This window comes from Pezoporus wallicus, unplaced genomic scaffold, assembly GCF_028554395.1.
Source record: "Pezoporus wallicus isolate ANWC-B61680 ecotype Strahan unplaced genomic scaffold, APGP_CSIRO_Pwel_v1 contig_14477, whole genome shotgun sequence".
NCBI lineage: Eukaryota > Metazoa > Chordata > Aves > Psittaciformes > Psittacidae > Pezoporus > Pezoporus wallicus.
Genome location: NW_026637052.1, coordinates 87,008 through 111,610, shown reverse-complemented (window position 1 = coordinate 111,610; position 24,603 = coordinate 87,008). Strand labels below are relative to the sequence as shown.

Genomic DNA, 24,603 nt, shown 5'->3' with positions numbered 1-24,603 from the left:
CCTCTTCATTTGCAAGCCACCCTCTTCATTTTCACAAGCCCTGAGCAGGATTTGGACATCCAGGTCTCCCGAGGTGAAGGAATTAACTCACTGAATCCCCCAAGCTAATCTGTTTTGACCAGAAGGATGTGTAACTTCACAGCAGCAATATTTAATCTTATCTTTTTACATGCTTGTCCCTCTAACCCATAAAACTGGGGCTATAAAACCCATTTAGAAGGCAGACACGCCACTTGCTGTGGTTCTGTGGCCACTGTTTCAGACAGAGCACCTCTAGGCCCAGGCTGGGGCCAGGACTGCTCATCACTGCCCACGGTGCAGTCTGCAGTTGTGCATCCCCAGCACTCATCCTGCCCCAGCCAGCAGACAATGGTGGGCACAGCAATTAGCAGCACTTTCAGCCACACTGAGAAATGAATGGCTGGAAACAATCCTCCCTTTCAGAGCAGGAAGAGCATCAAGCTCTTTTGGTGCTGACCAGCTGCTCTATCTGCTGTCTCACTCTCCTGTTCCCACTGCCACCCTCTGCTAGTCCCATATGGCAAAATTCCCATCCTCAGGAAGGTTTATTCCATAAAAATCAAAGGGAAATGCCACATTCAACCCTTCCCTGTCCAGGAAGACACACAGGCATCTCTGGTCTGCTCCACACAGCACTGAGGACAGAAGTTCATCTATTGGGTTTATATTAAGATCATTTTATAATCTTTTATAAGATTACAGTCTAGTGGAAGGTCTGCCTGCCCACGGCAGGGGGTTGGAACTGGAGGAGCTTTAAGGTCCTTTTCAACCCAAACCACTCTGTGATTCTATGATCATTTCTACCTGTAAATGAGCAACTCACTGTCAGGTCCTATTTGAAGTTAAAGCAGGAGAGAGATGGAGCTTCAGATTTCAAAATGGTGTTTTCCCCCATCAGAGCACACCAGATTTCCACCAAGCAGCTTACTCTGCACTGGAGCTAAACCCACTTCCAGCAGCTTTACCCTCCTCAGCCCCTGAGTGATCCAGTGCACAGCACAAGTGTGAGAAGCTGAGCTGATCCAAACCTTTTTCTCTCAACTGGATCTAAAAGTGCCCCTCTGCCTCCCCCTGCAAGCACACCCAGCTCCCAGAGGTCAAAAAAACAGGTCATACACATGGAAGGAAATTTGGCATACAAGGAAATACCAGAGACAGAAAAACCAAACCCAAGAGAGTGCTCTGCCTGCCTCAGATAGTGATGGGGTGCTATTCCGCCTCTTCATTAACAATTCACTCTTGCATTTATGAAGTATTTAATGCTAAATGTCTCAGCCACAGTAAGCTGGCGCAGAAGTGATTCTGTAGGTGAAGCATGGGTACAGTCAGAGCATGGATCAACCTATCTGGTCTAAAGGACATAAAAGGGTCCCTTGATTTCAGCTCAGCACACTTTAGGCTTCAGGAAACAGAGCTTGAGTAATTGCTTGAGTTAAAGCATAACCAAAGGTTTAACAGATAAGACACTGCTTGAGTCTAACCAAACAAAGACCTTACACTGAAACCATATGAGTAAGAGTTTTGGTATGGAGTCACACGTTCCTTTGCAGGGCAAAGCCTTGACTCAAATCTGCTCTGGGTGGCTCTGACCATACCTCCCCCATGCTGACAGCAGCGCCAGGGCAGCCTCGCTTCCTGGGCTACAGCTTCACAAAGCAATGGCATCATTTTGCAGGCAGCTCATAGATAATGAATTTTCTCCAGGTGACAATGCAGGCCCAGGTCAATTTTGAACTCAAATCCACACTCCTCTGTCATTTACTCACAATTTCTACCTCTGGGATAACCCCTTTTTGGGAGGACACCAAAAGGAGCTTTAAAGAGCGCTTATGCATCACCTCCTCCCCAAGGGAGAGGATCCTGTAAGGAGCTGAATCCACCCAGGCACAGAACACCACGCACCAGCAGCTGCTTACCCTGGAGGTTGGTGTGTCCCATATGGCCAAACCAAAGTAGTCTTCTTCCAGGAGATTGAGGTGGTCACAGACTTTCTTAAGGAGATCCTGCCCCTTGGCGTGTTTCTGCAAACAGAGAAGAAGACATTCTGTAGGATGGGCTGCTTTCTGCTGCCCTGGTTCATGGGTGAGGGGAGAGAGGGAATGTCATCAAACCACACTATGCACTGTCAAGAAAGGAGTCCTGAGGAGCTCAAAATCAGATCTCCTGGTCGATTCTGAGCAAGGACCCCTTATAGGAAAGAGCATCAGGCATAAAAACTGAAACCAAAGAAGCAATGAGAACTGCAGTGGGTCTCTGCTACCAGCAGCTCCATGTCTGAAGCCCCCCCAAGCTGAGCTTCTCAACACAACCCACAAACACCAAGGTTTTGTATGGTTTTTCCCTCCCCAAGTACATCCCCCAGGCCCAGGCTATCACACAATGAGATGTAGATCAAAAGATGATCAAGGTGGGGTATGAAACTGCTGCTCCCTCCCACTGTAGAGACTCCCATTTTGGAGGCAACCTGACATAGGAGGTTCAGAGAAGAAAACAGCAGCTCAGAACCAAACACATCATTTCCATGGCCTTTCCATCAACCCCATCTGCTGCTGCTGACATCCAGCTTCTCCACTTCTGCCTTATGCACAAAAAGCTGCTTAGTTCACAAGTTCTTGCCTCCAGAAATACACTCTGAGCATTCCGAGCATCTCTTTTCTTCTTTCCAAATCCTGCAGAAGGGAACTGGCCCTCGGAACAGCCACGCTTTTAGTCCAAAAGCACGAAGGGAAACACCCCTAAGGCACAAAGCCATAGTAACCAGGAGCAGCTCATTCTATTGAAGGTTTTGCTGGGAAGAAAGTGCAGTTCCAGTGACGCAAACCGAGATTTACTGATGCTCCACTTGTGCCCACAGCTCTCCTGTTAGGCCTATTTGCACAGCAACTGCTCTTTGCCTACACTGCTCCAGTTCCTTCCCGATTAAGTCTTCGTAAACTCTCAACATGATGGAGTAGGATTCTATCTGAGGGTACCTGTCAAGACAACAGGGTCTCACTGTGAACAGCCCCTCTTAATCCCCACCATGACTCTCTGGACCTACAGAAAGAGACTTGTGGCATCCTGCTCAAATCAGGACCAACTGCCCCACCATCACTCTCCCCCCATCCCTGCAGCCTGCCAGGATGTGAAGACACCAAACACACACAAAGCCCCAGTGAGGGTGCTGCTGAGGGTGCCACCAGCATTCCGGGGAACACTTCCCTTCCGAGGGCTGCACACACAATTCCTGGCAAAGGGAAAGTGATCAGGGCAGCAATGATCTGAGTGGATCCCAGGCAGCAACAGCAGTAGTGCCGCTACACAAAGGGCCAGCACTGACCTACTTGCCCAGGATCACCCAAGGTAACATCCCTGTGCCCACATCCCTCTCCTGGCCCACTGAGCAGCAGGACTGGGGAAAAACAAGCTGATGGAGTATGCTTGAATGGGAAGAACTGGATTATTAATATTCCAGACAAGCACTTTCATACTGAAGGGGATTTCTGCTGGCTTTTTATTGCCCTGGCAGCAAGACAGCCCTGTGAGAGAATGCACAAAATAAAGCAGAAGAAAAGCTCTCAGAGGAAGGGGTTTGCACTAAGTCACCATAATCACTTTAAATTGTTTACTGCAAACACATTCAAGTGAAGGCTAAACACTGCACGCTGTTCTGCATATCCAGGCTCCTAGAGTTACGTCAGCCAGCAGCCTGATAAGCAAAGGTACCTTGGGTGAACAGAAAAGCACAAATCAAGCTGCCAACCCATTTCATTCAAAGGAAAGGGGCAAAAGGTATTTAGACAAGCCAAACCTAATACAAAAACCTCAACTCTAGTCTGGGATACAAATGAAAGGTGAACAGCAAGTAAGGTGATGTCCCCCCCTTTACACAGCAGGGCACCCTGGAAATGGTGGAATAATGAAAACAAGATTCCTGGGCACTAGAGAGTTTTACACCACTAATAAGTTGTTCCAGCTCACAGCAAGACTGTTCTGCAGTAAAGCCTGTCATGTAATTCACTGGCAGCAAATTAGGCTCTTATTAAATCGTGTTTGTGGTGATTTTTCCAGGGTAGGAGAAGGGAGAGGGAAAAGAGGAGAAGCAGAAACAAGCCTCTAAAGTACTTACATCCACGGCACACTCGAAGAGGGTGTCATCTAGCAAGACGACTTTGCAGTACATGTTTCTGTGTCTTTTTACTGCTTTCTGGGCAGCTTTCAAATCCTTGTCTGCTTTGAGCTCCGGAGTCTCTCGCTTGGGCTCTGGCTTGGTGCTCTCTTCCTTCCCTTCCCCTCCTTCCTTGCCCCCAGGGTCTCTGGGGTCCAGGTCCTGGTCGTCCCTCCTCTCCTCCTGTGCAGGCTGAAACCCCACAATTGAGAAGTGTCAATCCAAAAGAACATCACATGAAATAAGCATTGCAGAGGTGCACGACAGGGCTGGGATCTCACCCCACAATGAGTTATCTGACTTCAATGTGTGAGCTGGGACCTGGAGCAGCAGCTTGGCTGGGCAAGTGAATGCTATTCATTTTTAAAGCTTTTCAAGTCGTTCCCAAGTCTTCACTTAATAAAGGATGTAACAAAATTGAAAAAGGGCTTGATTAGAGGAACCAAGGCAGATTACATCATGCAAATCTGAACAGCAGCACCTTCTGGCCAGTTCTTCCCTGTGAGGGTGCTGAGGCGCTGGCACAGGGTGCCCAGAGAAGCTGTGGCTGCCCCATCCCTGGCAGTGTTCAAGGCCAGGTTGGACACAGGGGCTTGGAGCAAGCTGCTCTAGTGGAAGGTGTCCCTGCCCGTGGCAGGGGCTGGAACTGGATGAGCCTTAAGGTCCCTTCCAACACAAACCATGCTGTGATTGTATGATCTGAGCTGACTGTGCTATCAAAAAAGGAAGGCAGCCTTCGTACCGCCCTCCCTTTGCTTAACAAAGCACATTGCGAGTCAGTTTAATTCACTAAAATAGCAGCAAGAGCTGCAGTTTGGGGGCAGGAGAAGGAAGGAAGCTGCTTGGGGTTTTTTCACTGCCATTTCAGCAGGTTAAACGAGTTCACAGCAGCTCTGACAAGTGCTGGAAGTGACTCGCTGCAGCAGGAGCACGCAGCCGTGGCACAGCAAGAGCAGAACTCTGCCTTTACAGCCCATCACATCTCATGAAATCAAACCCAGGCACAACTGTACTGAGGTATTTAAAACCTAAATAATGGCCACAAGCTGCTGACTTCTGTTCCAGCAGGGCTGGGACAATCGGGAGCAGGGAATCAGTCAAAGCCACTGTAATGCCCCTCGGTCAGCATTTATCAAACAGGCAGCACCTCTCCAATGCTGTCACAGCACAAATATCTGCCGAGTGTCACGGTTCAAAAGCCACTGACGTTGAACTGAAGTAAGAGCTAAAAGGAAAAGCACCAATGCTTCATCTGAAGCAAACAGCCCGTGGTGAAAGAAAGCCGTGGTGCCCACTCCCATGCCCTCCGAAGCGGAAAATCCAAGTTTAAGAGAGAAAGAAATGAGGCATTTCCTCTTCAAACACAATTCTGGGCTGATATTGCCTGAAAATCTCCAGCTCCTCCCCACTGTGCTAATGCCACCCAAGCCAGAGGTACAAAACATGAGCAGAGATCAGCCCATGGCTTTCCCTGCCTCGGAGATTTGGGCAAAGAAAAAGGTGTTACCTGCTACCTCCCCTCCAGCTTTGTCATTTTAAGGAGGTGGATTTACAGCTACAGCTGGCAGTGCTCTAACTTGTCCCCTATTGCTCCAGAGTTTGCAGATATGGTTGGATGTGGCTCTGGGCAATCTGGTCTAGTGGAAGATGTCCCTGCTCATTGCAGGGGGGGTTGGATGAGATGAGCGTGGAAGGTCCCTTCCAACCCAAACTGTTCTGTGATGCTGTGTAAGACCTCCCTGGAGTGTGGTCAACACATAAGGGTAAATAATGCAGATTTCACCACCAACGGGCCATGACTCCGGCAACCAACAGAGGTTGGTTGGGTTGTAAGAAACCCCCGTGTGAGGAGAAGGGACACCCATCTTTCTCCAACTCCAGAGAACCACATTAAGTAACAGCAGAGCTGAAAGTACCCATGGAGTAAGAGAGGATAGGCAATACCTCCAGATCAATAACTACCTGCACTTTGTGTCTGCCTCTGGGTGGCTCTGCCTCAGTTTTTACCATGCTTTAAAAACCTTACATAGAAATGAGCCTGGCTGTAAAGAGCAGCCATCAGATAGCTCCGAGCAGCTGGGCTCAGCCCACGTGCTCTGCAGAAACCCCTGTCTACGTGATGCATAAGCAGAAAATATTTGCATTTGGCAGGCTCAGCATCAGCCTGGATTGCACAGATGACCAAGGCATCATCCCCACCATGCTTGCAGTCCTTGAAGATGGAAAAACCCTCTCCTAAATCCACGTCCTCTTGCAATCTCCTCTGATGCCACAGATCTGCCTTTCCCCTGCACCACCAAGGACATCCCAGTGAGCAAGCTCTGTCATGAATGATGAACTTGAACCCTAGCTCTGATGTGATCTCCCATTCCTCAGCAGAGTGCAGTCAGCATGGGACATTTTAAGTTCTGCTGTGAAGTGTGAGCACAATTTCAGGAGCAGGTACTTTGCAGAACAGTCTGACACAGGAATGCAAGAGTGGGAAGCACATGATACAATGCAGAGAGCTCGCAAGAGCCTTTCTAGCATCATATGAGCTTTTCTGACCAAGGTTTCCATCCTAGGATACCAAGTTTTTATAGTTTTGGCTAAAAAGACACATTTTCCAGCACGGGAGGGAGCACAGCACACAGAGCAGGGTGTTTTACCTGTGTTTCTGCACTGCTTAAGGAATGGAGATCTAGCGATGGATCGGTTTTGAGCTCAGGCTCAGGAGCTGCAATTGGGGCTTTCACCAGGATGTCTTCATCAGGGCTGGCTCCTAATGCGGGGTCTCTCTGGTCACCTCCTGCCTCTTTAGGAGCATCACTGTCTTTGTCCTCTTCAGACAACTGAGACTTGGGCCTCCTGAGAAAGGATGAGAAGAGGCGGGAGAGGCCGCGGCCCTCGGAGGTGCGGCGCTCCTTCTTGCTCTGCTCCTCGGGTGCGGGAGTGTCGCCGTTGGAGGCCTTCTGCTTCAGCCCCAGCACAGGCTGTCCCTCCGACGTCTGCCGAGCCCCTTCCTCTAGGGCAGCCTCTTGCTTCTGTGTTTCAGCAGCTCCTTCCTCCTCCTTGCCTTGCTGCTGCTCCGAGTTGTCAGCCTCCGCCGCTGGGCTCTTCTCTGTTGTCATGATGATGCTGTAAGAGAGGTGCAAATGTCTCAGTCAAGAGCTTTCCCCTATTATGTCTGCATGAAGCTATTCAAACCAAGCCACGAGCACAGACACACCATGTTCACCAGTCACACCCCCCTGTCCTGCCACCCGCAGCCTACAAAGTCATTAAGAGCAAAACCACTCCTTTTTGATACGGTTTGCTTTGATAGAAACATCTCTATCGATGTCTGCCCATGCACGTTCCACCACGTGGACAACTGATTCCATGTCCTGGCACCAGCAATGCTGCCTAATGGGAGCAAATGATTCCAAATGGGCACAAGATGAGGGATGGGGAGATGGCTGAAGGCCTGGCTCCAAAGGGCTGCCCTGAGGTCCTCTTTTCTTCCACGCCACCGTTCCCCTCTGGCAGCACAGGCAGTGTGAGCAGAGCAGATGAGGAATGCACACAACCAGGCAACCTTCCTCCTACCACACCGTGCCAAAACCCCTGATGGCTTGCGGTGTCAGCGTCCTTCACCACTGCAGCTGGAAGGAGGAATTTGCAGGGCTGGAGCTGGGTGAGCTTAAAGGTCCCTTCCAACCCAAACCAGGCTGGGATTCTATGATGGGATTCTATGATCTCTGCCGTGTGCACTGGGATAACATAACATGAAAAGGCTCCAAACCATCTCCGCAACAGGGAGCAGGTTTCCTCAGAGCTCTCAAGCTGATGCAATGTTTATTTCAACTTTAGCCTGGGCTGCTGACCCAAAAAGATGGAAATCACATGGGAAGGATATTTCAGGTATAAAGAGGACCTGCAATAATCATGCTTTAGAGTGGACAGGACTAACCTTCACATATTGCATCACACGGCTCTACAGCAATCAAGTGCCACTGCTTACACAGAGCAAACAGCACCTAATCCAACACATGCCTCCGAATCCCCCAGCCCGAGCCCCAGCAGGCAATTGCTCAAAGCACACTGAAAAGCAAGAAGCATTTCAAGGTGTCACCCTCCTCTGTATCACTGCATTCAACTCGGATCTAACTCCTCCCCATCGCCAAACCACCAGAGTGCCTGAAAGAGAAAAGCCCTTTGAGCTTTCCAAGGCACTCCTCCCTTGGGTTTAGGGCAGAAGCTTAACATTACTCCTAATGCTGTGGTTAAAACAAAGCAGCACTGGAGACCTTCATTCCAGTTCTTTCTCCAGCAACACAAATTTCCTGATTTATGAGGTTTAGATCTTGCTTTTCCTCTTTTTTGCAAGGGGAGCTTCTGGAAAAGCAGGAATGGAAACCCATGGGCTCTGTGCTCCCAGTGGAGTGATCCGGAGCTGGGTCACATTTGGGACAGGCTGTCTGACCTCTTTGGAACCTCTTCACTTGGACTGAGCCCCACCAGCCAGCTCTGGGGATGAACACAGGGCCCATTTCAGCCTGCTCTCCTGTCCTGCAGGAGGCAGGACTACAGCATCACACCCTACTGAGAGCCCTCCAAAACCCCCTCGAGCTGCTACCAGGCAGTGCAAGGAATGACAAACCCCCATCGCCCTGAGCCCGTGGCGCAGGACAGAGTCCCCATGGCCAACTCCCAGGACAAAGCTCCTGAGAGCAGGATGGATGCGTTGCAAAACTGTCCCACCACGAACACCCAACAGCAGCAAGCTCCCTCCTGCACCAGCTGCCATAGCAGCCTGCTTTGCACTGCTTTGTAGCTGCTTTGTAGCTGCTCCCCACTGTGCTTGTTTTGAATCAATACATTTGTAGGAACCGTTATCAGAACACACATTGCTTTGCTGAAGGCAGGAGGGAGGCTGGTGAGATGATGACTGCTGAAGAGCAGCTCTTCTCAGCCGCAGTAAACAGGAGGGAGAGTCCACAGACACAAACAAATGCTTCCTCTGGACGTCATTTTCTCTCTTTAAATCCCACCAGTTCCAGAACAAGGGATGTTTACTTGTTTAGGCTTCAAAGCTGCGGTCACGGACCTTTCCCAATGCAGGCCTATGGCTCTCACCAGCAATAAGCAAACATCTCCATGTTGGTCCTGCATCCCACAGGAACAATGGCACAGCTTGGCCAGACCCCTCGGCAGGAGTGGGGCTGCAGAGATGGGCACACAGGAGCCCTTCCCTTCCCATTAAACATCTCATAGCAGCAGTTACCTGCCAGCACCAGTAACTCCCTGGGTCAGCAAACCTCTTGCTGCAAGACCCAAGCGTGCTTCTCCGATGCAGCTGGTTCCCTCCCTTTGGTTTTCCCCAAGCTCTCAACCAAACCCAGAGCTCTGCAGGCAACGCACATAACCGAGAGGATGGATCATCTAAAACCAAAGAGCATCTCTGCTGCACGGAGATGTCTGTTAAGCGCGAGCAGCAAGGTTGAGGGAGGGGATCCTGCCCCTCTGCTCTGCTCTTGTGGGACCCCACTTGGAGACGGCACTGCCACAGCCACACCACAAGCAGGTTTCTACTTTAACTCCATTTTATTCCATCCCCATCCCACAGGGCAGCTCTGCAGAGCCTGCAGGGCCCTCGGGAGCTCCCTGGATGCTGGAGGAGGATGCTCTGCTCTTGCGGGAGGACCCAAAGAGTGCTGCTCACTTCTGCTCTGAGTTGGCACGTAGGAAATGCCGGGTTTAGGGGCTCTGCCTGGTGGAGGATGAGGGTTTGATGCCAGCCAGCCTGTACGAGGCAGCTCTTCACAAGTTGAGTGTTGAGAAAGCGTTTGATGCCACGGCAATAACCAAACCACAGCAAAACTCAGCTATGATCCCACAGGGAGAGCACAGGGAAAGAATCCCATCAGAAAAGAGCTCAAGCACGTATTTATATTTAATCATTGTCAAGTTTAAGAACATCCTATTCCGGATAAGAAGAACTTAGCAACAGGAAGCAAGCTGAAGGTAATTAAACACACCCAGAGCAGCCTGCGGGGAGAAGAGAAACGGGCTTCATCCCCCTTCCCCTGAACCAGAGCACCCCAGGAGGAGGACCTGGATGTCCTGGTGTCCCACAGCACCACCGGGAAGGTCAGTGCTTTGGCAGTGAGGAGGGAACCCCATGTCTCTTCTTCAAAGGCAACTCTGAACACCCAACGTCAAAGCAAACCGCTGCAGGGGTATCTTATGAACCTGCCATCCAAATAACCTGAGACACACCCCCCCCCCCCAACCACAGCAATTCACCCCTGCTTCAGCCCAGGAGCAGGGCTGTGCAGACCATGTAATATTCTATTCTATTCTATTCTATTCTATGATTCTGATATCACACCCTACTTTCCTGCATCAAAATCCTTTCAATAGAGACTTGAGGCTTAAAAGGAGTGCAAGGGCTCAATGCTTCTCCTGTTCCTAACACCCATGGTTCAATCACAGCATCCCAGACTGCTTTGGGTTGGAAGGCACCTTAAAGCTCATCCAGTTCCAACCCTCTGCCACAGGCAGGGACACCTTCCACTAGAGCAGCCTGCTCCAAGCCCCATCTATCCTGGCCTGGAGAAGGCAAACCATTCCCCTTTTCCAGCCTGCACAACAGTTCATCTACAACCCAGGTTTTAGAGCTCAACAGATCCCTGGAGCTGTCAAGAAAGCCATCAAGCCTGGAGGGTGCCAAATTACTCAGTGTGCACATGCTCCTGGAAGGCTGTCATTAAGTGATGGTGTGTTAGTTCTCTGGAAATAAGGATGCCGCTCATTTGGGTTGTTTCATGACAAGTTACAGAGGCTCAAAGAAACACTAATATTTAGATTCATGTCTATCACTGTCTCCTACCTGTCAGCCTGCTCCAGTCTCTCTTATTAAGGCACACAAATAACTGCAGTCATAGGAAAATCTTACTTATCCCTGTTTCCAAGCCTGGAAAAACAACGCACGGCTCATGCCATAGCTTAATTATCAGTGCTTTAGGCTTTCAGAGAGAGAAGAAAAAGGACTTTCCTGCAGGCAGGTTCATTTCTCGGAAGCACAAACCGCTGCACAGCAATGCCCAGCGCCAGATAAAGGTGATCACGCTGCTGGAACAAACTGTCTTGACCTTCCTACCCAAAACCACGGCTCCACTGAACACTGCTGCTCCAGCCAGGGCTGGGGACAACGAGAGAGAGAAATCCTGCCCCAAAGAGGCAAAACTCAAACAGTTTCTGCAAGCGTGGGGGTATTTTTAACAGAAACGCGTTCCTTCCCATTTCATAACGGTGTGAAAGTGCAGAATTCCCCAGGGAAGCTCCGGAACAGGGAGCACAGGCTGGCAGTTCAGTTGGCTCAAGACATGGTGTGTGTGCAACAGACCTACGTCTGTGTATGGGAGAGGAGGAAACTGCAGCTGCCACGAGCAGGACTCACGCGGCGTACGTTCGCGTTACGCATCCTACACATGCTTGTAACTACAGTTAGAAACACACAGCAGAGAGCTGCTTGGCTGGGGTGGTTTTACACCAAATAAGAGCTCCAAATGCAATAAGCCTCTCTATAAGGAATTTAAACAGCTTTCAAAGGCTGTAAAGCACCAGACCCTTTCAAGATGTACTTCACACCTTTTATAAGAGCAATAATAAGCGCCGGAGTTTTATAACCCCCTGTTAGAATTAACACGCATCATCTTTTTGTGCTGGTTCTTTGGGTCCTGAACAAAAGGGATGCTGTTGCTCAGCCAGCAATGCTGGAGGCTAACAGGAGCCTTCAGAGGGAAAATAACCCCCCCGCCCAGCACAAACCAGATGGCACATTACAACCGCCCGGATTTAATTCTCAGCAGCCCTCGTGATGTGCTGCGTGTCGGCAGCACCGTGCCCCTCGTTCATCTCCTGCTATCGTGGAGCTTTCCTATTGAAATGAGGGCAAAAAATAGTAGCTCACCATCTGCTGAAAGCAAATCATTTATGGCAAATTGAAGACTGGGCTTATAAAATGACCTGACTAAATGGAGCAGTAAGTGCATTAGAACCGAAGGGAGGCAGGGAGCTCCTCCCCTCTATCCTCAGAAATCCTCCTGGATGCTACAGAATTCCTAACGCAGGCTTTGCTCAGTGGTAAGGTGCTGAAATTCACATTAAAGCATGTGCTTGTCACGGGAGCTTTGTCCACAGCAATGGGTTTGGAAAGGCTGCCCATGTGGAACCTGTTAAGAAACCTCACTTGAACTTGGAGCTGCTGGACCCAGAAGAGCCCCATTGGGCAGATGCTTGCACCGGGTTGCCAGCACAGCAAAGCTGCTCATAGATGACCCCTCCTCATATTGCAAGGCAGGAACAAAGCAGTTATTGCCTGAGAAGACCAAGAAAACTGCTGGTTTAATGCAAGTGCTGCTTCCTACTCCTTAGCGAGCAGCAGAAGCACTCCTGGGGCTCCCCTTCAACAGAGGCACGAGCAGGAACAACGCAGTTTTGCCTCATCTGACGAAGCTTTCCCTCTGCACCTCCAAACAACCCAACCACAGCAAATCCCCATGGAGGAAAGAGCAGCTCTGCCTCGCAGGCAGCAGTCACACCAAAGCCCTCCTCTGCAGAAGGAGCCCATATCTGTGGAAGGAGGGAGGGAGGGACCGCAGGCGCCATCCCCACCCGCGGGCATTGGGGAGCTGCTGGTGCAGTCAGCAGATAGCAGAGAGCATCCTGGGGCTCCCTGGCACAGAGATTGGGAGCACGGGCAGCCCGGCACCATGGAACAGGCAGGCACCAGCAATCTGTGCAAAGAGGAGCAGTGGGGACGGTGCAGCCTGCGTGCTTGTGAGAGCACCGCGAGTGAGCAGCTCCATCACCAGAGAGCAAGGCCAAGGACATCATCCCAGCAGGTCACTCCATCACAGCCTCTCCTGACTGCGCACTAAAGGTGTATTGGTGACAATGACAACAAAGCAGAGGTGATCCAACCAGCCCCAAACCTCTCCCTCCAGCAGAACACTACTTCCTAGAGCAACAGTTCAACAGAAAGAGGCAATAGATCCCCATCAACTCAATAGGATTTTCTTCCATGCATTATTCATGAGGCTTTTTTTTCCTATCCCTGCCTGAACACAGATGTGTTTACTCACACTGTGCCTCATTTACACTCAAGGTTTACCATAACAGGGCTCATTTTCCTTCCTTCCAGTTTTTCAAGCACAAGGGGCAAAGTGCTTTTTGCTTCTGTCATTTTCCCTTTGGTTGTTTCCCAACCAAAGCTATAATTAGAACCCCAGAGGGACCTGCAGGCTCCTTTGATGAAGAGCTGCCTGCGAGATAAATAGCCCCCCATGCACACACAAACACACACAGAGGCACCCGCCAAGTACATCCCGCTGCAGCTCTGAGAGCCAGAAAGATGCTGGATGCTGAAAGCTCTGACCAGGCTCCATCGCCTGCTGCTGCCCTGCAGTGGGCACCAATGGCTCCGCTCACTGGCGTGGGCTCTGCACAGAACCAGCAGGGTTGGAAGGGAGCTCTGGAGATCATCGCGTCCAACCCCTGCCATGGCAGGGCCACCCGGAGCAGGGCACACAGGAACGTGTCCATGGTGGGGTGTGAATGTCTCCAGAGAGACTCCACAAACCCCTGAGCATCCTTTCCCTACCATCAATATAAAGAAGTTCTTCCTCATGTTGAGGTGAAACTTGCTGTGTGTTAGTTCGTGGCCATTGCTCCTTGTCCTGTCGCTGGGCACCACGGGAGAGAGTCTGGCCCCATCCTCCTGGCACCACCTTTGAGCTATTGATCTGCATTGATGGGATCCCCTCTCAGGCTGCTCTTCTCTGACCAACCAGGCCCAGCTCCCACAATCTCTGCTCATGTGAGAGATGCCCCAGACCCCTGAGCATCCTTATGGCCTCCACTGGACCCTCTCCAGCAACAACTTGTCTTTCTTGTACTAAGAAGCCCAGAACTGTACACAAGGGGCCCAAAACTAGACACTTTCTCCTCTGCTGTGTGTTGGTGATATGGCTCTGAATGTCTTGATTTGCAGTTCTAGGGCTGCAACACAATTTGCATTCATCGTGTGCCTCAAATCCATCAGCCACACCCTGGTACAACACCCAGATTCATTAAAAATAACCTCTTGCACCAGTTAGTTTTACCTTATTCGGTGCACAATAACTGAACAACATTTAAACTAAAGGCACCACTCACAAGCAGGGCTGGCACAGCCAGTGCCACCTTAGGCTCACCCTAACCAAGCCCAGAGGGTGACAGGGCTGTGACCTCCCTGAGGCTGCACCCCAAGCAGGGGATGGAAACTCTCCCATGCCCACCAGGAACAGAAACCGAAGGGAGGGAGTGAAGCAGCAGTGAAGCATCTCCTACACTCAGCAGTCAATCATGCACAACCCATTGAGCAGCTCAGCCCCGTCACCACCCCAAGAGCTGCTCCTTTCAGTTCCAGATGCGGCCGCAGCAAGCCCAAGCCCAAACCCAAACCCAAACCCAAACCCAAACCCAAGCCCAAGCCCAGGCTGGGCCCCGGAGCCGCTGCCACCAGTCTGTGTGTTTGCTTTTTCCAGCCAGCAGTGAAATGAGGCAGCTTTAGTTTTTAATCCCCTTAATTAGGGGTGTGCAGCCGTCTTCATTCCTTAATTACACCCATTGACACATCTGATGCAAGGCATTTACAAACACCCATTTGCACTGAGATGGCTCTGAATCAAACTCCACACTGCCAGTGGGGAGAAGGCACATCCTGGCATTCCAGATGCTTCAATAGGACACACTCATTGCTTGGAAATGGGATTTTCATTAAATAATCACCTGTTTCTATGAGGATTTAAGCACGAGGTGACTACAGCATTGAAAAACCACCCGCAGTCTGCCTGAAGCAGCAGCTACTAGAAGTTTGCATCTAAAATATTACTATTTCAGGCAATATTCTCAATACAGACCAGAAGAGGCCATGGAGATGCTGCCAGGGCTGGAGCAGCTCTGCTCTGGAGCCAGGCTGAGAGAGCACGGCTGGGTCAGCCTAGAGAAGAGAAGGCTCCTTAAGAGGAGACCTTAGAGCATCTCCAGTGCCTAAAGGGGCTCCAGGAAACATGGGGAGGGGCTTTGACCAAGGGCCTGTAGGGAAAGGACAAGGGGAATGGCTTTAACCTGCCAGAGGGGAGACTGAGTTGAGCTCTTAGGCAGAAGCTCTTCCCTGGGAGGGTGCTGAGGCGCTGGCACAGGGTGCCCAGAGAAGCTGTGGCTGCCCCATCCCTGGCAGTGTTCAAGGCCAGGTTGGACACAGGGGCTTGGAGCAAGCTGCTCTAGTGGAAGGGGTCCCTGCCCGTGGCAGGGTTGGAGCTGGAGGAGCTTTAAGGTCCCTTCCAACACAAACTAGTCTGGGATCCCATGCTTTCAGTGCCTAACCCAGTTACTTTGGTACATCACCACTTGGTGGGTTGGTTCAAGGCAGACAACGTCACACCAGTTCAGTATCTCAGCTGTTAGGAATCCCTTTGATACTTTGGGAGAGCAAATACCCAGTGAGCACTTTATTACCACCACTTCTGCTGCTGAACCAAACTAATTACACCAACACCTTCTGCTTGCCCATGGAGCCATTACAGCTTATCCCAGGGGATGTCTGCTCACTCTTCCTTTGAATTACTACACGGGCCCCCCAGCCTAATGCTCTAATCGCTCCCCAGGACACAGCAGCTGAGCTCCACGTTCATCCTGGCCTCTCAGCAACAGCAAAGAGCGACCAGGATATTAAATATCATCAGGGGGGAAGGAGAACATAGATTTAAATAATGGGAAGGATGATTCTATGACATTGTGAGGGGGTTTAGCACTGCTGGAGACCCAAAGCATCCTTGCTGGTCCCTGCATCACCCTCTGCTCAGCTCCTGCCCCAACCCTCCTGCACAGGGTCGCTGTGATCATTCACATGCAGGAAACATGCACAAATGTTGCTTTCTTCAAGCTACAGAAAGGAAAAAGGAAGCAGCGTTCACCCTCAGTACCCGAGGGAGGGGAGCAGAAACTCCCTTTGCACCACATCACAGGGGCTGTTTGCTCCTTCTTTCAGTGCTGCCTTCCTTTCCGCGCGGGTGGGTTGGTATGGGAAGGGTGTTGCAGGTTTTGGTTTCACTGAACACACACCAGCACTGCTGTTTGAGCAGCTCTCAAGAGGTATTTTGTACTTCTTCAACTCCCACCTTTGCCACCCAGCACACCAGGAGGACAGAATTAGTGCTGAGCTCCTGGATGCTCTGGATGCTCCTGAGCACTGATGCTCCTGGATGGCCCCTGTATGTCTGAATAACAGACCTCAGCACCTTCCTCTCCAGCCACTTAGTTCTGCTGATCCAACAGATCCAACTCTGCAGCCCTTTCAACCTTCTCCCTTTCATTCTGCATTAACCTCCACACCGGGAGCAGCTTAACATCCCTGCGGGCATTAGGGAGAGCCTGGGCATGAAGACATGCGGGCAGACAGCAGCCCCATGTGCTGGGGAAGCAGAGGCATCACTGTGACATTGGAACCAGCTTTCCCCAGTGCCAGCAGTGCAAGTACCCAGCACCACGGCACAGCAGCATGCTGCTAGCCACCGACCAGCTGAGAAGACACCAGCCAACAGCTCCTGACTTAAGCACTGCAGGGCTTTAAGATGAATGAAGGGCCGTGCAAGACAAAATACTTCCTGTCACAGGGATGAAGTCTATGCAGAAAGCAGCTGCTTTAAGTATCTCCCTGTTAAAATAAAAGGTAGGTGAGGCTGGCACTGCTTTCTGGATAAGCTACTGGTCTTGTGTACACAATTTACCATCCCATTGATGCTTCTTTTACAAGCCACGTCTCAGAATAATCCTTCCTCTATTCAGAGCGTGCGCAGTGTGTGCACACGCACCCAACAATACAAGGGCTGTAGGAACAACTGCGTGTTGGTTTGGAGAAGCTTTGCTTATTTTTCCCTTTTTTATATTTCAATCCCAGTTGTGCAACTGCTCCATGCACAGCTAAAGCCTCGTTGAGCCCAACACTGCTCCATCCACCGCTGAAAGCTCTGCAGACTCCTGGGGGCTCAGCATGGCTCGGGTATTTATCAAGCATCAAACCCAGTAGAAAACGAAGAATAAACCTTATTACCCTCAGTATTTCAGACTCAAAACCTACTGGTCTTGCCCGGCACCCAGTACTGAAGGCCAAATGGAGAGACCCAGCTAAAACGCTGCTGTAGAAGGGCTGCGAGCCCCCCCCAGTCACAATACCAGACAAGTGAGCTCCTCTTTTCACTGTGCTGCTGACAGCAGGAGCCACACAACGATATTGCTGAAACCCACATTCAGGCAGCACAAGGGAACGAAATGCCACACAAATCCTCTTTCCTGCAAGCTCTGTCGATATCATTGTTCAGGATAAAACAGCCATGAGGAGACCTTTCCAATGAGGCCAGGGTGAAAGAGTGCAGGGAGCACAAAGCAGCAGTGAGCTCACCCCAGCTCCCGGCCAGGCGGCTCGTGCCAGAGCGGCTCTGAACTCCTCCAACAAACACGTTCTTAAACCCACCTCCTCTGCACTCCCTTCTACTTCTCTGTACAGATACCCAAGCTGAAGGTAGATGGTGCCTGCTCCTCCATAAGATGAATAAAATGAACATGCAAACAAGGTCTGACCAGAGTTCGGACTGATCTGAGACACCTCCTCACTGGTGTGAGCTGCTAGCAGGACAGTACAGGAGATGAGAGTAAAGCCACACCAGACCCAGAAAGCAGGTTGGGTTTTATAGCCCTTACAGAGGCAAGAAGTGAGGTTTCAGAGTAAACAGCAAAGACAGACACACACAGAGCAGCCTGACCCTGTGTCAGCTCCCCAAACTGACCAAGTTGCAAAAAGTGTTTAGAAGTGAATGACAACCCCACACCTGGAACATTTCATTCTCTTATTCCTTATTTAATAGCTTTAAATGAGAAAAGGAGAGACTGAGATGAGCTCTTAGGCAGAAGCTCTTCCCTGTGAGGGTGCTGAGGTGCTGGCACAGGGTGCCCAGAGAAGCTGTGGGTGCCCCATGCCTGGCAGTGTTCAAGGCCAGGCTGGACACAGGGGCTTGGAGCAAGCTGCTCTAGTGGAAGGTGTCCCTGCCTGTGGCAGGGGTTGGAGCTGGAGGAGCTTTAAGGTCCCTTCCAACACAAACCAGGCTGGGATTCCATGATTCCTAAGCAAGGGAGATGCTTAAAAAATACCTGCCTTACTGCGTGGTGTCTCCTCTCCAGCACGTGGGAAGGAGGAGAAGATCCTGCTCCTGCTCTGCCCCTGCATGCTTTGGTTTCACTGGGTCTGCTTTGAAGCACGCCTGTGTTCCGCACGGACCCTGCTCACTGCACGAGTCATTGCCATGTGGATTTGCCACTTCCCAGGAGCTTCACCTGCTGACATGAGGACTTCAAACCTGTTTGCTTGATTTAACCATGCTCCTTGTTCTTAAGCTGCCATCCAATTACTGCTCACAATTACCCAGTGCTCAAGAGCCAATGTTAATTACAGAGCTCCCTTCGCAGGAGGCTGCTGCTGGCAGCGTTGGAGGCTCCGCTTCCAAATCACCCACAGCCAGGACCAGTCACTCCTCTGGGACAAGAAACAGAGATTCTGAGTCTCAGTGGTGGATGAACAGCCCTGTGCTAGAAGAGCAGGTCTGGTGGAACAGCAGAGGAGCAGAGGCTCATTGTAGCCTCAATGCCCAAATCTCAGCAGCATCCAGCAGGCCCTCAGATTCCTGGGCAACCACAGCACTAAAGATCTGGTTTCTTCTTTGGCATTCCACAAAACACAGCAGCAGTTGAGGAGTGGGGATGTTAACCTGGAAATCTCGGGGCACACTGCCTGGGATGGGGCAGCCACAGCTTCTCTGGGCACCCTGTGCCAGCGCCTCAGCACCCTCACAGGGAAGAGCTTCTGTCTAAAAGCTCATCTCAGTCTCCCCTCTGGCAGGTTAAAGCCATTCCTCTTGTCCAAAGCCCCTCTCCAGCTTTCCTGTAGCCCCTTCAGGCACTGGAGCTGCTCTTAAGGAGCCTTCCTTTCTCCAGGCTGAACCTCTGGACTTGCTCGAGTAGGTGGGTGAGATGCTGCCAGGGCTGGAGCAGCTCTGCTCTGGAGCCAGGCTGAGTGAGCTGGGCTGGTTCAGCCTGGAGAAGAGCAGGAAGCATCACATCTTGCAAAGCCTTCTCAGACACGTTGGCATCTGCAGACAGCAGCACAAGAAGTTATTTTGCAACTCACATTGCTCAGATTTAATAATCACCCTGATGCAAGAGACCCTTCTGTCAGATTAGGAGAAAGGGCCTGTAAACTTTGGTCTCTTTTCCTTTCTACGGATAGATCTGTATTGCACAAAGGAGCAATGCAGTGCCACTTGTGTCAAACTGCTGCATGCCAGAAGGAAATATTGCTTTACCACAATTATCTACCCTTTTTTTAATTGACTATTAGATTCTTTTCTCCTTGTGCAATGCATTTCCAGGCTGTTTCACAAACAGCACTGGAAAACTCATTCTTAGCAACAGCAGGGAAGGGCAGTGCTAGACTTTTACATACAAGAATCAAATCAAACAGGTAAATAGCTCTTCTCTATCTTCATTTCTGCTTCCAGTCTTTGCCAAACACAATTTCTTTGAGGAAAAAAAAGCCTCTCTCGTTGGAGGCTTGCTCAGGAGCAGGGCATGGAGTCCACTCTGGACCATGAGCAGGGAACAAACTACTCACATCAGGGATGTGCCTGCACAGGCACGACTCATGTACATCTGGGACTGCTTCAGTCAAGTACATTGGGGCAGCAGAATTTGCCTTTCTAATGCCATAACATGTTTAATATTAAGAGTGGCAATTAAATCAATTAGTGGTCATTCAGTGAGCTGCTGGTTTACAAAAGGAGTTCATTTTATGCAGCAATGAAGAAGCAATTTTTGCCTGTGAGGGTGCTGAGGCGCTGGCACAGGGTGCCCAGAGAAGCTGTGGCTGCCCCATCCCTGGCAGTGTTCAAGGCCAGGTTGGACACAGGGGCTTGGAGCAAGCTGCTCTAGTGGAAGGTGTCCCTGCCCATGGCAGGGATTGGAACTGGATGAGCTTTAAGGTCCCTTCCAACCCAAGCCATTTAATCACTCTATGTATGATCACTAAAATCCAACAAAGCCACAAGGGGCCATTGCAGGTACCACACCAACTCATCACTTGCATGACAAATTATCAAATTATAATCAAATATCTGCACTGCTCCAAGCTAAATTTTTTTTTAATTTCATTTAAAAAAAAACGAGAACTCCTTGTTTGGAGCAGCAAAGACAGACCTTGCTTTAAAAAAGAGCAACAAGCCTCAAGCATTATTTCCCAAAGCACCATTAGGAGCTCATAGCTGCTAATATCAAGAGGTCTGGATCTGCTTGTGTCTTGGAGACAACCCTCAATTTTAAGCTTGTGCAAAGCCTGGAGTTCTCCCAGGTTGCTTTCCAGAAGCTTGCCCCATCCTGAGCTCTAGTGACTCATCCCCAAACATCTCTGACGTGCTGCATCCCAACTGGCTGCACCCATGGAACACCTCATGAGTAGGCAAAAGCACAGCAAATGGGTGGGAAAGCACTGCCTGGAGATTAACTCAGAGAGCAGATGAAACGTGCACGTTCCCTGCTTGCTGTTTCCTCCAGAGAGGAGGCACTGAGTGACTGCTGGGCTTGGCTCATGGAGGGATATCGAGATGATGCTCAACTTCATGGGGTGCAGTTGGCTGCATTTCTGCACTGCCTTCATCCATCCTAAACGCTGCTGCTCCTGAGGATGTTTTCCAGATGAAGGAACACAGAGAGGCTTGTACTTTTCTCCACTTGTTTTCTGTTTTAAAGAAATGTCTCAGAGTATTTTCTCAGGGAGTGTTTCTACTGAAGTGGATCAGGGCATTCAACAGAGGGGAATAATAAGCAGGGTCTCAAAGGACCCAGGAACAGCTCACACACAAAGCTCATACTTCAGAGATGCAGGCTGCAACTCAGCCTATACCCTCTCCACCCTCACTAGATTATGATAAGCTTTACTAGAACAAGTGTTTTTAGACAAAAAACAAATGTTCTTCACCTATCCTGAGATGTCTTCCTAGTGGTAAAGCTGAAGTGCTACAAGAATTACAATTAATCAAGCTGTAGTTTCAGTATAACTAATCACTACTTGGGGTTTTGCCAGTCAGGAGTTTCAGGTTCAACTGTTTCCAAAATGAGCACAATCTATCCACACTTTTTTCAGTTGATTTTACAGTGCATGCATCAAAAGGGCAGAGATCTTTGTCTCCTTACAACCCTCTTTTCAATTCAAAAGACCCAGGCAGGAGGTGTGCTGCACCACACAGGGCTCAGGGCTTCCTGCATCTGCTCCTGCTACCTGAGTGATTTACAACTGTGTGTGATGAGGAGTTAATGTGCAACCACTTCCACCAGCAGCTTGAGCCAGAGAACAAAACGAACCCCATATCAGCTCTGTGCAAACCTCACAACCCACTGAGCTTGCGAGTGATGGATCTCCAGGGTGCTGGCAGGCCCCCTGCACCGGCTCTGCTGCTCACTTCACCTGTGTCTGCAATGAACCCGATCCCTGCAAGAGATGCAGCTGTGCAAAACCCTCAAGAAAAGGGAGAATAAGCTTGAAGCCCACTGCATTTCATAGAATCAGACCGGTTTGTGTTGGAAGGGACCTTAAAGCTCACCCAGTTCCAACCCCCTGCCACCTTCCACTAGAGCAGGTTGCCCAAAGCTCCTAAGAGCACAGCAGAGGGGCAGGATCCCCTCCCTGAGCTGCTGCTCATGCTCTGGGGGTGCACCCAGCACACAGGGGGTTCTGGGCTCAAGCACACACTGATGCCGGGTCATGGGGAGCTTCTCTTTTACCAGCACCTTGCAAGTCCTTCTCAGGGCCGCTCTGTCCATCCACCAGCCTGTTTGCATCACCTGCCTTTTCTGTGATTAGCCCTGCAAGGGTCAAACCCAGCCTGAACATCCCCTTCCTCCCCCCCCCGCCCCCAGTGTATTAACTAGACAATGCTCATGCTGGGGAGTTCAGTTCAATTCTAGAAAGAAATAAAGCTGCAAGAAAAGCATCACAGCAAAATACCCAATCTCAGTGTAATTGCAAGCCTCCTTGCTTTGCTGGAGTCATCTCTCAAGTTCATTATCCAGCCCCATTCCTGCCTCTGGAGGCACTAATAGAGTCAGCTTTCTTCAGCTCTCCCCTCTCTATTCATCATGCGGTGGGAGCTCTTTCTTTAATAAGCTACATCTTTACAACAGGAATATCACCATTTGTCATCATCAGGTCAGATGAAGACAGTCAATCCCCATTTTTAAGTAAGCCAAGAGCAGCAGCTGCAGAACACGAGGCTGGTGACACTGGTCACACCACTGCTGGTTTGCATCCGAACACCTTTCAGGTGGGTGTTTGCTGGTGGGAATCGAGCACACCTCAATGCAACCAAGAAGAGGAATATTTTCTTCATCACTGCCCCAAAACTGAAGGGATGGGAGGCACCAACTACTCAAAGCATTTCACTTCAGAAGCAATATAAAATAGAAACAAAAAGACTTGCTCCATGGTGCAAGCAGCAGGAAAAGGTCATTCCTGGAGCTCTGAGACAAACACGCTCAGGCGCTGCTAGTCCCTTGGGTTCTCATTACTAACAAGTGGGTGCAGCATCCCAAACCATGCTGCAGAAAAGGGCAGAGATGGGCACAACATGACCTCAGCAGCCAACTCCAGCTTTATTCCACCCTTTCCTGGGGGAGGGAAGGGAAGTGTAGAGACAGGCAGGAGCAAACAAACTAGATACTGCTGCCCATAAACAAAGGAAGCGGGGTTGTTTTAAAGACAGCATCTAGGTAGGCAGCAGGGAAATAACAGAAGCAGCAGTTACAACAACAACAAACCTCAATGAGAAGTCTAAAGAAACTATTTCCTCTAATGAAACAGGCTGCAAACGGTATCGGGTGCTGCTGAGGTCAGAGGAACTCAGCACGTGGCCACTGCCCCATGCTGCCGGCAGCACGCCCTTCCCATGCTGATGCCATCAACTCCTACCTTCACCACAGACAAACCCCCTTCTCCGGGCTCCATCCTGCACCCATTCTCTACAATAGCCCATGATTTTTCAGCAAACTCCTGAAGGTTGAAGCCAGCTGATCTGTGTAATGAACCTGGCAAAACTGTGTGGCTGCAAGAGCTCTTTCCCATCTTGTTCACACACTCCAGAGCCCTACAGCTCGTGTCTAACAAATGATGGGCACGTTAAGGTGATGCCACCAGGATATCTATGATACATTCTGTATCATAGAATCATAGATTGGTTTGGGTTGGAAAGGACCTTAAAGCTCCTCCAGTCCCAACCCCTGCCACGGGCAGGGACACCTTCCACTAGAGCAGCTTGCTCCAAGCCCCTGTGTCCAACCTGGCCTTGAACACTGCCAGGGATGGGGCAGCCACAGCTTCTCTGGGCACCCTGCGGCACCCTGTGCCAGCGCCTCAGCACCCTCACAGGGAAGAGCTTCCGCCTAAGGAACGGTCCCCAGCTGCATGTTCCTCATTCTGTGAGTGCCTGGCTTGAGGCCCTGCAGGCAGCTCACACAGGCAGAACCTGGCCTTGAATAGAAGCTGTTCTACCCTGCTCCACATCTACAGGATCAAATCAAACCACCCCTCGATGCTTTCACCATTCCCAGGCCCGGAGCATCCAGCCCCAGCTCACAAGCAAACGGCAAAGACCAGCTTTTGATTCATCTGAACTCAGCTGGGAATTACTAATCCTGTCTTTGGAGCAAGAGCTTCAATAGTGGGAAATAAATACAGCCTGAGGCTCTGTACACAATAGGACAGGAGTGCTCCCACTTAGCAGCAGCTTTCTCTTATATTTAGTAATACACAAAGCCCTGAGGGGGTGAAAGCCCATTTGCAATCCCACACCAGGACCACGCTGCTCTGTGCTGGGCCTGAAAGGCAGAGGAGATGCTGCAGGACGGGAGCAGCGCACACCATCTTCTCCCTCCAAGTGTGTGACTCCACAATTCTACTCGAAAGCCACGTGAGCGGTTTCGTTATTTATTTAACTAAAAGCTTTTAATTATCTCTCTCACCCAGGCGCATTATGTGGGGTGGGGAAAGGGGGGGGATAATCAGCCTCCAACGGGTGACTCCGGGCTTCAAAGGAATTGTGTTTCGCAGAGCAACAGCTAACTAGCCCAAATCTTCTCCTGCTGCTCCTAAACCCTGCTTTCTGCCGCAGGGCTCCGTCCGTGGGGGGTTGCTGCTGTTACAACTCGGGTTGACCTGATGGCTGTAGGAAGGACCTCAGTTTGGAGAGAGCAAAGGCTCCTTCCCAAGTCTGGGCACAGGTTTCCTCAGGTGGCCATGGAGAACGTTATTTCACGGTGTGAACCTGCCATGA

General features: G+C 50.5%; 1 protein-coding gene across 37 annotated transcripts in view; it reads right to left on the bottom strand.

Annotated features, from left to right (window-relative positions):
- Positions 1 to 24,603, bottom strand: part of EPB41 (erythrocyte membrane protein band 4.1) — an 88,081-nt gene that overhangs the window by 37,989 nt on the left and 25,489 nt on the right. For 26 of the 37 annotated variants that reach the window (XM_057402933.1, XM_057402927.1, XM_057402928.1 and 23 more), the window contains 3 exons: positions 6,817 to 7,268; positions 4,130 to 4,360; positions 1,938 to 2,042 (listed from right to left, as the gene is read on the bottom strand). In XM_057402933.1, coding sequence (XP_057258916.1) covers positions 1,938 to 2,042; positions 4,130 to 4,183 — 159 coding nt within the window. In that variant the 5' untranslated portion in view covers positions 4,184 to 4,360; positions 6,817 to 7,268. Of the gene's footprint in view, positions 1 to 1,937; positions 2,043 to 4,129; positions 4,361 to 6,816; positions 7,286 to 24,603 lie in introns of those variants that run through there. The other 11 variants (XM_057402920.1, XM_057402918.1, XM_057402917.1 and 8 more) reach the window with 1 other exon arrangement.